This window comes from Megascapheus bottae, chromosome 6 (assembly GCF_031878675.1).
Source record: "Megascapheus bottae isolate mThoBot1 chromosome 6, mThoBot2.hap1, whole genome shotgun sequence".
Taxonomy (NCBI): Eukaryota; Metazoa; Chordata; class Mammalia; order Rodentia; family Geomyidae; genus Megascapheus; species Megascapheus bottae.
This window is the reverse complement of record NC_143514.1, coordinates 45,768,903-45,785,211: the sequence shown is the minus strand read 5'-3', so window position 1 is coordinate 45,785,211 and position 16,309 is coordinate 45,768,903. Positions and strand designations below refer to the sequence as shown.

The window sequence follows — 16,309 nt, the reverse complement described above, 5'->3', positions numbered from 1 at the left end:
TAGCTTCTCAACACTGCCCTAAGAAATTGCTTCTTCTTCTTTTTTTTTTTTGCCAGTCCTAGGGCTTGAACTTAGGACCTGGTTGCTGTCCCTTAACGTCTTCAAACTCAAGGCTAGCACTCTTCCACTTAAGCTACAGTACCACTTCCAGCTTTTTCTGTGTAGGGCTTTGTGCATGCTAGGCAAGCAAGGGCTCCACTAGGCCACATTCCTGGCCCAAGAAATTACTTTTTAAATTCTGCACAGGCCTGATTAAAATACTTGAGTATAATGATTTTAAAACAGCATCTAAATAAAATGTAATTCTTACCACTGATCCAAAATGTAATTTCTAATTTTCAAGTAGCGTTCTGGTGTTTTAGCTTGTCGCCCCTCAAAAAACTCAGGAATTGCTTGTTTTTCTTCTTCCTGAATGACATTTCTATCTATTTCTACTTCTTGTTCTGGTGGCTTAAGTTCTTCTTCCTCATGACTTTCCTCTGCCATTTGGCAAAGAGAATGAAAAAGCATTTCATTATCACTCACATCTTTCTGCTTTTCACAAGGCTCTAGAGAAAGCCATTGTCTGGCATCATCTAGCATTCCATTTTCACCTTGCCCATCAAAACTTTTAATCTGTGTGCATTTCTGATCAATTAATTTAACTGAACTTTTGTCATTGTCATTTTGCTTTCCAGACTGTAATGTCATTTCTATCACATCATCTTGCTTTATACTCTGAAAATATTCCTTGGAAGATTTCGGAAAGGGACCAGACTCTGTGCGTATGAATTCTCCATGACTGTTTTCATTCATCTTACTATCAGCAATGTCTGATGAGGGACCACTGCTAGAATTCTGTTGTAGTGGTAGCGGGATCAATTCTTCCACTTCATCTGTGATATCTACTTCTTCGTCATCAGATAATGTTTCAATTTTTATAGCATTCAAGTTGGGATCATCACGCCCCCTGAGAGATGACAGTGTCCATGTCTTTGTCTCTTTATCTTCATTTTTAACCTGTAGATCAGCGCTGCTCTTCTGAGTTGACATTTCTGTCTCCAGACCCAGTTTGACCTGAGTAAGAATCAGAATAAAATCGTTATAATATTAAGACTTTGAAATTTAATGACCTGGCACACATAATACATAATTAGATATAAGAATATTAAACTGAATACATGTTAATGGTACATCATCCTTAATCTGACATATATTTTCAGTAAATTTATGAATATCATTTTCTTTTTTTCTGGTTCTGGGGCTTGAACTCAGGACTTGAGCACTGTCCTTGGGCTTTCTCAAGTTTAGAGCTCTAACACTTGAGCCACAGTGCTAACTTCTGGCTTTTTCTATGTATGTGGTACTGAGGAATTGAACCTGGGTCTTTGTGTATGCTAGGCAAGCACTCTACCGCTAGGCCAAACTCCTGGCCCGACGTATCTTTTAAATAAAGAAATAAACCAAATTTTTAGGTTCACTGAATGCAGTTTCAGTGTAATTACATTGTATTATGTCCTATTATAGAAACATTTATCCTCTTATAGATTGAAATACCATTTTTTTTTCCTATAGAAAAATATGAGAGGAAATAGGAAGCATGACTTTTTCCCATTGATTTGTGAATGGGTTGGTGAGGACTGAAAACAAAGCCTTGTCATGTTAGAAGTGTGTTCTTTTACTGAGTTACATCTCTATCCTTGAATACAACTTGAAATTAAAATTTTGACGTTCAGTTGGTAGAGCGTCACCAGCCAAAGAGCAAAAGTGTCAGGTGCCAAGCTCTGGTCCCAGACTTGTACAAAAAAAGAAAAAAAATATTTATAATAAAGTTTTTGATAAGCCTTGTAAATGATATCAAGAAATATGGTAGCTTTCAGTAAGAAATTATTTATAGATCCTTTACCAAATCAAGTTCTAATATGCTGTATTTGATGTTAACTAGCCTATTATGTAGAAAATAAATAGGTAGCAGAAGGAAAGGAAAACTAGCACATACAACTTAAAATAGGCTTTAACAACCTTCCTAGTTATGTTTAGTCTTCCAGTTTACGATCTTAAAATTTCAGATTAAATTTTGCATTCGGTTTCATAAAATACTAAGTTGGTTATAATACTCAAGTATATCCTTTACCCCTAGTCTCTAAGTATAATTGAGGACCATGGGGGTAAAAATAACAAAGTTAAGCTTTTACTCTTGTATTTAATACCTCAACCTTGTTAAGCTACTTTGAAACTGCTTTTGGTAGTTGAAAATTGAGGAATATAATGAATCTATTCCAGTACTTACTACTTATTCCTAGGTAATACTAGGCCAGATCTATCTTGTATACAAGGTACAATACATTTATATTAGAACGCATTCCACTTAAGATATTTCCAAGTTGTATATAACTGTACCTAGAACTCAAAATCTTTTATTAAAAAAATTCCATATACCAGCTCATGCCTATAATCCTAGTTACTCAGGAGGCTAAATTCCAAAAACCATGGTTCAAAGCCAGCATGGGCAGAAAAGTATCTCCAATTAACCACTCAAAATCTGGAAGTGGAGTTGTGGCTCCAAGTGGTAGAATGCTAGCCTTGAGCAAAAGAGCTAAATGGCAGTTCCTAAGCCCTGAGATCAAGCCCCATGACGAAAATATAAAAAAATTCCATATATCAAAATCATACAGCTGAATATATAAGGAATTAAAACAAAACTACATCTTTTTTTTTTCTTTTTTCTTTTTGAATTTTGGGCCTGGTCGATGTCTCTGAGCTCTTCAGCTCAAGGCTACTGCCCTTCCCCTTGAGCCACAGCACCACTTCCAGTTTTCTGGTGGTTAATTGGAGGTAAGAGACTTATGGATTTTAGTGCCAGGGCTGGCTTTAAATTGTGATCCTCAGATCTCAGCCTCCTGAGTAGCTAGGATTATAGGCATGAGCCACTATGCCCAGCTACAACTATGTCTTTCTAATCAATGTAATTACAATTTTAATTCTTCATAAACAATTGAAAAACTTGTCATTAAGTAGATTCAATAATATTATCATTTATGTTCTCTAAGCTCTAAAAATTTATTCTGAAGTTTTAATAATATATATACTTAGGGGCTAGGAGTTTGGCCTAGAGGTTGAATGCCTGCCTAGCACACACAAAGACCTGGGTTTGATTCCTTGATACCACATACATAGAAAAGGCCAGAAGTGGTGCTGCCTCAAGTGGTAGATCTTGAGAAAGCCCAAGGACAGTGCTCAGGCCCTGAGTTCAAGCCCCAGGACTGGCAATAAGATATTTCCTATCTGGCATGTAGAAAAAAACAAAACAAAAACGATTATAGGGCCAGGAGTGTGGCCTAGTGGTAAGCTGCTTGCTTAGCAAGCATAAAGCCCTGGGTTCAACTCCTCAGTATCACACACACAGGAAAAAAAAGGGGGTGGGGGACCAAGACTTTGGCCTAGTGGTAGAGTGCTTGCTTAGCATGCACAAAGACCTGGGTTTGATTCCTAGGTACCATATACATAGATAAGACTTTTAAGAGTTTCTCTTTGGGAGATTATTTGCTTTATAGGATACTGATGACTGCTTGTTTGGCTGGTAAAATTTTAACAATAGGACTTGAATGCTTACATTAAATATTTTTGTTCATCAGTTTATCTTAACTATTATTACTGAGGTTAGCTAAGTTATTTATATTCTGCTTACCTTATTTTTAAAGTACTGTCTAGCATAACTCTTCACTTGTAAAACAGTACGGCTTCCAACTAGCTTTGCAATTTTGGTCCACCTTCGGCCAAATTTAGCCTGTGATACAAAAATGGAAAAATATTACTTTCATTTGGCTTAGTTATATTTCAAGCAACTGCCACATTTCAAAAAACAACAAATGAAAATTTTATTTCCACTATTTTATAAAGCAAAAATGAAACCCCACCTATAGAATCAGCTTTTAAAATCAAAGTTCACTTTCCCCATTGAACTTTGAATTCCAAATTGAACAAAATTACTCACAATGTTTTGTAACTACCTAAATGACACATCATATATTACCTTTCTCTATGCACTCAGATTAAACATTCTAAAGTTCCAAATCTAAGGTATCCAGTGCCTAAAAGAAAAGTACATTTTCCACTTGTTGGATCAAATGAATATGATGTACACTAATTGCAATCATTTTATTTAAATGCTAGTTGTATCAATATTTTCCACAGAATAACCCATAGCAAATAATTTTATTTATACTAATATCACAATAAACCAACTCACAAAAGGAACAGAATCACTACCAATATCTTTTTTTCAACGTATCTACTAACACCTGAAACAGTAGTGGGAAGAATAGAGAATATGACAGGGTTCCCATATGGTTCTGAACTATAAAAGTCACCTTGACAATTTTAGAGATGACTAACTTAGTGAACAATCAATTCTTTTAGTCTAGAGTTAAAAGAAGGTAAATAATAGGATAGCATAGAACACTTCTAAAGACAAGATTAACTGGGTAAATATGAGCACTAGGGATGATAGGGGCTTAGAAAAGAAAATGGGAGATACTGAGTAAAGAAAATCTTCCAAAATGTTTAACAGAGTAAGATAGTCCTATATCAAAAAGAAGGCATTCCCTTCAGACACAGTTTGTCAATGGTCTAAGGTAAAAGAATGTATTACCGCTAATTCACTGGGTTTTGTGTGTAGAAAACCTTTTAAGTTTAAAATGTTATAATACATAATTTCTATTTATCTCCATGTAAATAAATTCCCATTTATTTATATATGAACAGAGTATCTCTGAAAGAATACAGGAAGAAGAAAAGACACTGTTTATCTCAGAAATGAAGGAGACTTAATATCTAGTTAACTTTAGCTTGTCATTTGGACTTTAGAACATGTAAATTAAGTCCCTACTACTACCACCAATACCAACAACAAACAAAAAATAAACCCTAAGTTCACAAGTCATTTGCATAAAGAACATACATATATCTAACGTCACACAGAGACTAAAGATCTTGTGCAAAATTGTCAGAAACTTTAAATAACTGGCTAAAGTTAAGACTACGATGCAATATATTAAAATGCTGATGTAAAAAGTGTCAAGAGTATAGAAAAAAAATTTCAAACAGATTAAATTTGAAAACAGGCTGGGGGCAGTGGCTCACATCTGTAATCCTAGCTCAAGAGGCTGAAATCTAAGGATTTTTGGACCTTGGTTCAAAGCCAGCAGGGCATAAAAGAACCTGAGACTCTTCTCTCCAATTAACCTCTAGAAAACGGGAAAGTGGGGCTTGGCTCAAGGGGTAGGGTGGTAGCCTTGAGCTGAAGAGCTCAAGGACAGAGCCCAGGCCAAGTTCAAGCCCCAAGACCCACAAAACAAACAAACAAAAAACAAATTCTACTTTTATTTAAGAACATCATGAAGTATATATAACATGGTCTTAAAATGCATTGTATTTCTCATTCATAAAAACGTTGAATTTACATTCCAAATCTTCTATAAATTATAAGCTCTATTTAATACATATATAAAATCTCAAAATTAACATAATACTGAGTAAATACAGTGTATACAATGAAGTCTTGATAATTTACAAATATTAATGATAATTTAAAAAATGAAACTGGACATAATGGCTAATAATTATTATTCCACCTATTCAGGGAGAAAAGATCTAGAGGAACTAGAAACCAATCCTGCCAACAAAAGTTTAATAAGATCCCATTTCAACCAACAGGGAGTGTAGTGGCATGTACTTGCCATCCAGGCATACTGAAAAAATAAATGGCAAGGTCAAGATGCAGGCTAGCCCAGACAAAAATGTGAGACCCTATCTCAAAAATAACTAAAGCATCATAGGCAGCCCACCTGTGCAAGGCCCTGAGTTAAAACCTCAGTACCATCAAAAAGAAAAAAGAAATCTGAATATTTTGCTAAGGATTTCTTAATAGTTAGGAGTATTTTCAGAATTACTATACCACATTTCCCTCCATTATATATAAGTTGTGTACATGTAAAAGATGTCAAACATTTATACAATAAATAAATGTATCTGGTTTTCAAATATGTGCAGTGAAATACATGCCAAACAGTTGAAGAAAAAAGAATTCAACTGACCATTCTCAAATTCACAAATTTTTACTTGTTTTTGTTCCGAGAGAAAACAATTAAATATTTGGCCTTTTAATTTTGCCTTAATTCAGGTACTTTTATTTCAGGTATCATATATAGAAACAGCCAATTTCTCAGGTTTTATCACTACCAAAAAAGTATAACTGTCAAATATTGATCCAATTTTAGTAACTTAGAAATAGAGTAAAAGGAATTTTCTTGTGCATACACTACAAGTATGAAAAAAAGAAAGGTAAGATTAATAGCAATTAAAAAGTTTGTTTCTACAAATAAATTTAACATAACTATATCAATACCTGATTCTAGAATCATTTTACTATAAATTAAAAATTGCTTTATTTACCAGCCCTTGTTCAAACAGCTCTTTTTCTTCTATCGTCCACTTTACTGAGTAACTGGCTGGTTTTGTAGGAGAGTGTACCCTGAGGGGAAAAAGAGGAATTGCAAAAAAGTTTTTCTGAAATAGAACATTCTATATTTATGCAACTAAAGGTTATAGATAGCCACAGGCTAAAATCAATACTGTTTTGAGTCTATGAATTAAAAAATAAAACAAAATAAAGGCTGCAGCCTCTACCCAGGGAAATAGGTTTACTCTGTTATATATCTCTACTCATAATATGTGAGTGAGTATAACACTAAAAACCATCAAAGGAAGTCAATGGGTAACAAGGACATGGAAGCTTAAAATGGTTCCAGAAATAACTCTTTGGTTCATTTGTGTAAATTCACATAAATATTGACCCCAAAAGGAAATTCAAATTATGGCAATACACTTATTTCTCTTACAAATCAATGTCTTAAGAAATAAACAACCATAACAAAAATATCACCATTAACCTTTCCATTCATTTTGTTTATTCAGGAAAATACAAATACCAAAGGTTGCTTAGCACTCAAACTCTTAAGAATTTAGAAACAGGTAAATCTACCCTTAAATACATCATAAACTTGAAAATCTATAAATATTAAATAATTTCAAATTTTATACAATTATAGAATAAGGATATTTTTTAAAGTTTCTGTAGATAATTTTGTGCATGTGTATGTGCTGGTCACAGGACTTGAACTCAGGATCTGAGCTTTATCCCTGTGCTTTTTTGCTCAAGACTAGCACCCTACCTCTTGAGCCATAGCTCTACTTTTGGCTTTTTGGTGATTGGAGACTTTCCTGCTCAGGCTGGCTTTGCACTGTGATCCCAAGATCTCAGCCTCCTAAGTACCTAGAATAACAAGGTACATGGCAACTTCTGTGGATAAAATTTGTATTTATTTACTTGTCTTTGCCAGTGCTGGGGTTTGACCTCAGGACCTGGGCACTGTCCTTGAGTTTTATCAAGGCTAGCATTCTACTACTTGAGCCACTGCCCCACTTCCAGCTCTTTCTGTGCATGTGGTACTGAGGAATCAAATGCAGGAATTCATGCACGCTAGGCCAGCACTCTATCACTAGGCCACAAATCAAAATTAATTTTGTTGAAATTTTAAAATTAGGTGACAGAATAGGAATCAAACCAATTCATAGTAGATAAGCATTTTTTTAACAAGGTTCCCACATATCTCTAGGAAGCTATCTTTACTATAATATGTATTCCTCTTCAAAAAGTCATTAAAAAAATTCAGCAATCAACCTAAAATTACACATTCCAACTTCTGTACCAAACACTGTTTTGATATTTGTTTTTTGTTTTGTTTTTTTTTTTGCCAGTCCTGGGCTTGAGCTCAGGGCCTGAGCACTGTCCTTGGACTTTCTCAAGGCTAGAGCTCTACCACTTGAGCCTCAGCCCCACTTCCGGCTTTTTTCTATGTAAGTGGTACCAAGGAATTGAACCTGGGTCTTCATGCATGCTAGGCAAGCACTTTAACCACTAGGCCAAACTCCTGGCCCTGATATTTGTTTTTTAATCACAAGAACTTTACCACTAGCCAACTATAGTTTTTAAAAAATTGTCTTATAAATGCCAACCAATCACAAATGTTTAAAAATATAAAACAAATACATACATGATTTTTGTTGTTTTCTGCAGACTGCACGACATGCAAAAAGAAAATAAGGAAGCTCGTGAAGGAGTTTCTAAAAATACAACTCAGATGTTTAATAGTATTAGAAATTGATTTTACCTGCTCATGTATTTTTTATCATCTTCCTTTTGATCAAGCCATAATTTTCCTGGATGTGATTTGCTTGATAAATAATATCTATGCAATTATTAAAGAATTTTCAAAAATTGTCACTGGAGATTACCTTTATGTGATTTATAAAATGGGCATTCTCAGACTCATAAAACTCTTACTTGCATTCTAGGAAAACTGCTGCTAGGTCAGTAAAACCTTATGATAAAATTGTGTACATGTCTCAGTTTCGGTAATGGGTTAATTACACATGAAAATCATACATCATTATGCCTACACAGAACAGATGCCACAGAAATGCCAGTTTCTCTCATCTTTCTTATTAGAAGTAGCTTATAGGAAAATATTCTCAACATTTAAAATCTTTGTTCTAAAGTATGAGAGATAGAGTAGGTGAGTCTAATTGGTTTTCTAAGGTATTCTGGACAATTGTTTTCTCATTTGTAAAATTAACAGAAATTTCTTCTCAAAGTTCTTCAAAGGAACCTACAATACTGTTATATTAGCCTGAAACATTATTCACAAATATTTACTTCCCACATAAGACTGATAAATTTTAAGACTTGAGAATTAGTTGAGAATTTTGCAAAGTCTAATTTTGTGTCCTTGGACAAATAAAGAGTTTTAGCTAATATAACTTTAAAAATGAAAGTGTATAAAGAGTCTTCTCTGAAGAAGAAACAAAAATGGCCTATAGACACATGAAGAAATGCTCAACATCTCTGGTCATAAAAGAAATGCAAATCAGAACAACTCTTAAGATTCCACCTCACTCCAGTTGAATGGCCAGGATCAAAAAATCTAGTAACAACAGATGCTGGAGGGGATGTGGCCAGGAGGGATCACTACTACACTGTTGGTGGGAGTGCAAACTTGTTCAACCGCTATGGAAAGCAGTATGGCAGTGCCTCAAAAGGCTAAACATAGAGGTCCCCTATGATCCAGCAATTCCACTACTTGGCATTTACCCAACCGTCCAGAAACAAGGGCATACTAAATCCACTAGCACAACGATATTCATTGCAGCACTATTTACCATAGCAAAGATATAGAACCAACCCAGATGTCCCTCAGTTGATGAGTGCATCAACAAGATGTGGTATTTATACACAATGGAATTCTATGCTTCTGTCAGAAAGAACGACATCGCCTCATCTGTAAGGAAATGGAAAGACTTAGAAAAAAATCATATTAAGTGAAGTAAGCCAGACTCAAAGGAACATAGGCTTAATGGTTTCCCTCATTTGTCACAATCAGTAGAAACCTTGGGCTCTCCTAGCAGAGATTTGCAATAGAGCAAAACCTAGAAACATAAGGCCATACAGTATGATGCTAAATGAAAGAACCTCTGGGATATAAAAACTAAAGCCATATGAGTGATTGTTGTCCTTAAGGTACTATGTTATCTCTCATCTCTTTTGCTGTCTCTTGGTTATCTCATATTGTTACAGTATTTCACTTTATTACCTGATATATCGGATATATTTGTATTTGGTTATTTGAAATTGGATAGGGAAGGGGGGGAAACAAGATGAGAGGTGGGAGTGGGGGGAGGGAAATGGGGACCAAGACTTAAGAAAGGGTATCAATGTATGTGAAGTAATGCACCTTCTATCTGGTGAATATAATGTAACCCTTCTATTAATTACAATAAATATATAAAAGAAAAAAAAAGAAAAAGAACAACTTTTATGCCTTAAAAACTTGTAAAGATAAAAGGGGAAATGAACAGGTTTGGGGAAGTGCAATAAACCTGTCTAAAGACAAATAAATAAATAAATAAATAAATGCTCTCTAAGCAAAAAAAAAAAAATGAAAGTGTAGACTTAGGTTCTGATTTAAATATTTTATCATTTCTCCTTAGTAACTCTTATATCAAAGAGTTGACAGAGAACAAAAACTGAAATGAGTCAGATCTTAGAGCCGGCAATAAAGTAGAACCTGAAGAATACAATGGTGTTTGCTATATCAGGGAGTAACGTAATAATAACAGTTAAGTTGCTAAAACTCATCTAGTAATTACAGTCTTTTTTTTTTTTTTTTGCCAGTTCTGGGGCTTGATCTTAAAGCCTGGGCACTGTCCTTGGACTTTATCAAGGCTAGCACTCTACCACTTGAGCCACAGCACCACTTCCAACTTTTTCTGAGTATGTGGTAGTGACGAATCAAATAAAAGTCTTTGCACATGCTAGGCAAGCACTCTATCAGAAGGCCACACTCCCGGCCCCTATTCTGTAACTTTTACACTGACAGAATTTTTTTAACCTTGAAACTTTTCCTTTCTTTATAATCATTAAAGGATACTCTTCTTCCAACAACATTTTCTCAATTACAGCTCTGTTCTCTTCACTGATGGAGGTATCCAAAGTCCAAGGCTAGTTAAAAACAAAAGTTTTATTAGTTTTTATTAATTTTGTTTTGTTAAGTAAAAACACATAGTGCTATAATAACAAATATTAACAGCTTATTCCTTTGATTCTCACAATAACATTATGAGACAAGCATTAACATTTTACCACATCCATCTCCCTGCTAGAATTTCCAGTGAAAGAGACCTGACTTAGAGGCATGTCTTCTGGATTCCAGGGCACATGGCTGATATCATGTACAAAGGAACATGTCATTAGACATTTTGCTAAACACTTAACCCAGTCCAAAACTCAGTACTTGTTTCCTTCAGCAACCATCTCTATGAATCACCATATTTTCAACTCTTAAGGTAACATATTTTCATCTTGTGCTTCTCTGGGCTCTTGACTACTTTATCAACTATTCACTAAAAATTTCCACTTGGATATCTAATTGGCTTCTCAAAGCTAACACATTCAAGACAATTCTTCATCAGGCCTCCATCTACTTTTTCCCCAGCTTTTTAACTTAGCAAAATATACTAATACTCACTAAGTGAATCTATAAAGATAGGATTTTTTTTTCCTTTACCCTCAATTCTGATATCCAATCTAACATAAAGCTCTAGTTCTAAAATATAATTCAAATCTATCCATCTTTATCTTTTCTCCTATTACCCAAGACAAAGCCACAATCAAGTCCTGTTTAGATTACTGAAAATGTTTCCTAACTGATCATTATAATTCTATTTCTGTATCCCTCCCATCTAATATTCACTTAGCAACCAAAATAAATGTTATAAAAATGAGCTTATATCTGCATTAAAGTCTTTATGAAATGTATCAATGCTTCAGTTCACTTATATAAAAAAAATTAAATGCTTTGACATGATCTAAACCATAAGCTGGGTATGGCAGAGATCTTACTTCGCTTTTCAACTGTCACTACTTTCTGGACACAGATGACAGTTCTTTCATCTACAGCTTTTCCATTTGTTTATTCTGCCTAGAATTTCACTTCTCATTCCTTCAAATATCTATCCATTCTTCCCATGACTTTCAACTTACTTTTTCAACATTTTCTTCACTGACAACTTTACCTCAATTATTCCCCTTCTGCTCAGTATTTTGCCAATACTTTGATTTTTTTTTCCTTCATAATTTGTAACAGGGTTGTCTACCTGCTTTTCATCTGACTGTTATTTAGAACAGAATAAAAGTTCCTTGAAAGCAGGGCCATTCCTACCTTGATTATAGTTATATTCTCTAAACCTGGCCCAGTGTCTGGCACATGGTAAGTATTCAGTAAATAATTGTGAAATAATAACAATGACAACAACAAAAATCCTGTGATATTCCCCATTTCTTAAACTGAAGAAACCAAGGCTTGCAAACTTGAGAAGTGGTAACTATTTGTACATAAGTCCCCTGACCCTGAATAACCTTTAATAGACCTTTTTTTTTTTAAGTCAAAAAAAAAAAGGCCAGTTCTCATATTCTTAAAATAATAAATTTATTTCCAGATACTGCTTCTGTAATTTTTGAGAACAAGAACTTAGGCAATGAATAACAGTTTAAGTCACCTAATTCTGAACAAAATACTTACAATATGGCCATTCTCATTTCTCCATGAATCAAGATAGTGATCAGCTTGTAAAACTGATGCTGTATTTCCATCATTTCTGTAATAATTAAGGAGTAAAAAATTATAATATATTAGTAAATAGAACCAGTCGACAAAAGAACCAGCTAGCTGTTCTTGCTAATAATTCTTTCTCCTCAACAGATTTAACACTACAAAAATACTTATGAGGGGGAAAAAAAAACCCTAATGATCCATCACAAATTCATTCCACTCTGCTACTAAATTCTTCAGTTGTATCTAAGCCACAACATCTACCATCTCCAATACCACCTCAAAACAAAGGAAAAAATGAAATTAGAAGAATCAAAATAGAAAGTAGTGAGGAAGTCTTAATGCCATCTCATAAAATTTTAAAATTTGGGTTATTTGGAGGATTCCTACGTTGACAGGAAGTCAATCTCATTCTTTCATTCACTTAATTGAACTAATACACATGAATGTGTACTTTATATGAAAAATAAAAGATTGAAATAGTTAAGTTTTGGGGGTCCCTATCTATGATATAACTTAGCGTTTTGCTTCTGCATGTTTTCAACTACAGTTTTTCTTTTTTCTTTTTTTTTTTGGTAATTAATAGAGGGGTTACAGTTATATTTGCCAGATAGAAGATGCATTACTTCTCACCCATTGATACCCCTTTTCATGTTTTTGTCCCCATTTCCCCCTACCCCTCCCCTGTTTCCCCCCTTCCTTTTCCTATTTCAAGTAAACAAATAAACGCATATACAATATGCCAGGTAATAAAGTCAGTTACAATATGAGATTAACCAAAGGGCAACAATAGAGAAGAGAAATAACATAGTACATTAAGAACAACATCACATGATATAAAGCTCTTGTTTCCATATCCTGGAGATCCTTTCATTTAACCTTGTCATATATGGTCTTATGTATCTAGGTTTTGTGCTACTGTAATCCTCTGCCAGGAGAGTCCTAGGTTCCAACAACAGTTTCTGAGTCAAATTACTTATTATTTTTTCTTTAGACCTAAGAATCTTGGAGTTCTAAGACAGCAAAAACTTATCAATAAACATACCCATACCTTTAGCTTTAATTAGTACTATAATGGGCTATGGTGCATACATAGGGACACCAATCTGAATTTCTGTAGGTACCACAAGTTAACAGGTGTAAGCCTACATCACCTCTCCTCCAAAACCTAGAATGTCCCCATTGTTATGAAAGTTGTCTTAGCCAATGGCACGTCTATTTTTCTCATTGCCCTACCCAGAAATATAAGCCTAAAATATAACCTAGAGTCTGTTGCTAATACTATTGTCACTTTTACCAACCCTTATGGTATATCCATACTTAGCAATGAGGTCCCATAATTTCAGGTTTTAGTATTTTCCTGGGCAAGAGATAAACACAAGCTATTCTTCTTTCTTCATCATTCTCCATTTGCCTCCATCTGACACACATAGTTTATTATGGTTTTTTTTATAAAGAATATTAGTTTTGTGAGAGCAAGGACATGCATTTTTATAACTGTTATATACTCAGGGTTTGGAATACAGAAGGTATTAACATGTGTTAATAGAATGAGCAAAGAAGATGAGTAGGGATCACACAGGTCTTCTGTAGGTAGGGAATGAAGATTTTATGACAAAACCAATTGGAGAGTGAAGGTAATATCATGATCAAATTTGCATGTAGTAAAGACTAACTTCAGGAAATAATAAAAGGAACCAAGGAGTAATAAAGTAGGAGTGGTTAAGGTAAAAAAGGTGGTCGTAACCTATAGATAATTTTTACCATTAGCTGCTTAAAAAAAAAGTTCAGGTCTGTGCTCTGGACGACTGAATGTATGTTGGTAATACTCACTGCACAAGGAACATCAGAGAGGCAGGTTTGGCTGGGAATGTTGGAAAGTGAGACTCAGGTGCTTGTGAGATACCCAAGTACAGACAGATTCAAAGAGTTAGCAAATGGGTCTGATGCTTAGGACAAAGAGATCTGGGAAGTATCAAGTATTAGGCTGAACTTAGGTAACTGACATTTTTTGTAGGTCAGAATGGCAGAACACTGGCAACACTACAGTACTGGTAAAATTTCATATCAAAATTAAGTCTTAAGAAATGCTATCTCCAGGTTGGTCAATATGTAAGTAGTTCTATAAAAAAAAACCTCAATTTCATGAGTTAAACAAGAAAAGATGAGATGAAATGGTAGAAGGAAAAGTTCAAATGCCATCTTGAACTTTGGTATCTTGCACTTAGCAAGATCTTACAAATAGTATGTTCTAATAGTAGTTCTCAAGAGTTCTGCAAAGGTTATGTTGTGCTGTAACAATACACCTCAAGAAGAACAAATCAAACTAAATCATTTACTGTAGCTCCAACACTATCAGACGTCATTTTGCCAGAACGTAATGTAAATGATGCTCCTTGAAATTGCATAAAACAAGACTCTGACCATGAGGAAACAATAACCTTTGTAATTTTCCTTTATGATATCAGCACTATCTAATACTCAATAGAAAAAAAGGAGAAAAGTAAAGCCAGAAAAATTACAATAAATTTATGGAAGCAGCAGACAGTTAATGCCATCCAATGACTATGTTTCCAAAGCAAATTTACTTCTTTATAGACTAAAATTATATATTCCTTCCTACTTATCTGACTTGTGAAAATTAAATCAAGCATTCAAAAATACTTTGTCAAAATTCAAAGGGTTTTTTTTAAATATAAGCAATTATTGTTATTAAAAGTTCCTATTGACCTGCATAACTTTGGATGATGTTATTTAAAGACTCAAATGACTTTGAAAATTTAACTATCCCTCACATTTAAAAAAAAAAAATAGTTAACAGTTCACTTGGGCCACCCTTCCAGTATGGCTTGTGCCTGGTTAACTATAGATAAGAATCACAAGGTTCTTTTTCTGCCCAGGCTGGCATCAAACAATGATCCTTCAGGCCACAGTTCCCTGAATAGCTAGGATTATAGGCATGAGCCACGAGAATTGTTGCTCCTTCATGCTTCGTGGGTAGGTCTAACACTCGTCTCGATTTAGAGTCACCTTCATATCAGGGTGAATTTGTCAAAGTTACATATAAAAAAGTAATCTAATATTAGGAATTTCGTAAGGTTGGACTTAATGTTATTGACAGTTCTAAGTAACTTAAGGCAATGCTTAACTTAGGTCTTCTGCTTCCTACCCAGTCCAGACCTCTTCCAAAAGGAAACAAACTTACACAAAAAAGAAAGTGGTCCCAAGGGGGTTCTATCTAAAATAACACAGACATTATATTCGATCTGAACTAGTAACTTGAGGGTAGGGGGCGGGGGTGTTGAGGAGACGATGGAAGGAGTGGCACTGACCAAGAAGTACTGTAACCCATACCCTGACTTATGGAGCTGACATCTCTGTACAACTACTCGGTAATTTTTAATGACTGGGTATGAAATCTTCATGAAAGATCAAGCTGTCTGCCGTCATTTCACTTGAGGACGACATCCTGGTGAGATTCCGTTTTCAGCTGAGCGATCTGAGACTCAAGACCGGTAGGCTGCCCGTCACACCGCTAAGCGGTAGGACCGGCGAAGACGGAGGGCGAAGCTAAAACTGTTCACCTCGGACACCTGACCCTTTCCACGTCGGTCACCACCAGCCTCACGTAGAAAGAGGGAATGTCCCGACCCGCCCGAGATGGCAGGAGCTGGCAAGCGATGGCACAGGGTTCCTGAGCTCAGGTCCCGTCCACACGTGCCGGCGCCTGGTTCCAGTTACCGTCGGGTGTGGGTGCTGAGACGGAGTGAACGAAAGGGACCGAATGACTGCCCTCCTCGCAGGAGGTAAAATGAGAAAAGCCCCCATCCGGAGCCCAAGGCCCGGCCCCTAGGGCTCCGGGAAGCCGGCAGCCTGGATCGGCGGGGCGACTTCCGGGCCCAAACCCGAGCCCCGCTGACAGTCCCGGGACGACCTGAGATCTTTCCGGGATCCCGGCAGAACGCCGGCGACTCTCCCAGCCCTTGTGTCCCTCCCCGCCCCGGCCAGACCCAGTTACCACGCCTCACCCGAGGTGTCCGGCTGCCACCACGTCCCCTTCGACATCTACATCCGCCTCTTCTGCCGCCATGATGGCACCTGAC

General features: G+C 35.7%; 1 protein-coding gene across 3 annotated transcripts in view; it reads right to left on the bottom strand.

Moving 5' to 3' along the window:
* Positions 1-16,309, bottom strand: part of Mysm1 (Myb like, SWIRM and MPN domains 1) — a 45,262-nt gene extending 28,953 nt beyond the window's left edge. For 2 of the 3 annotated variants that reach the window (XM_090334741.1, XM_090334738.1), the window contains exons 1-8: positions 16,235-16,309; positions 12,177-12,252; positions 10,527-10,597; positions 8,211-8,288; positions 8,094-8,117; positions 6,433-6,511; positions 3,668-3,766; positions 311-1,056 (exon numbers count right to left, since the gene is read on the bottom strand). In XM_090334741.1, coding sequence (XP_090190867.1) covers positions 311-1,056; positions 3,668-3,766; positions 6,433-6,511; positions 8,094-8,117; positions 8,211-8,288; positions 10,527-10,597; positions 12,177-12,252; positions 16,235-16,296 — 1,235 coding nt within the window. In that variant the 5' untranslated portion in view covers positions 16,297-16,309. The remainder of the gene's footprint in view (positions 1-310; positions 1,057-3,667; positions 3,767-6,432; positions 6,512-8,093; positions 8,118-8,210; positions 8,289-10,526; positions 10,598-12,176; positions 12,253-16,234) is intronic. The other variant, XM_090334739.1, reaches the window with a different exon arrangement.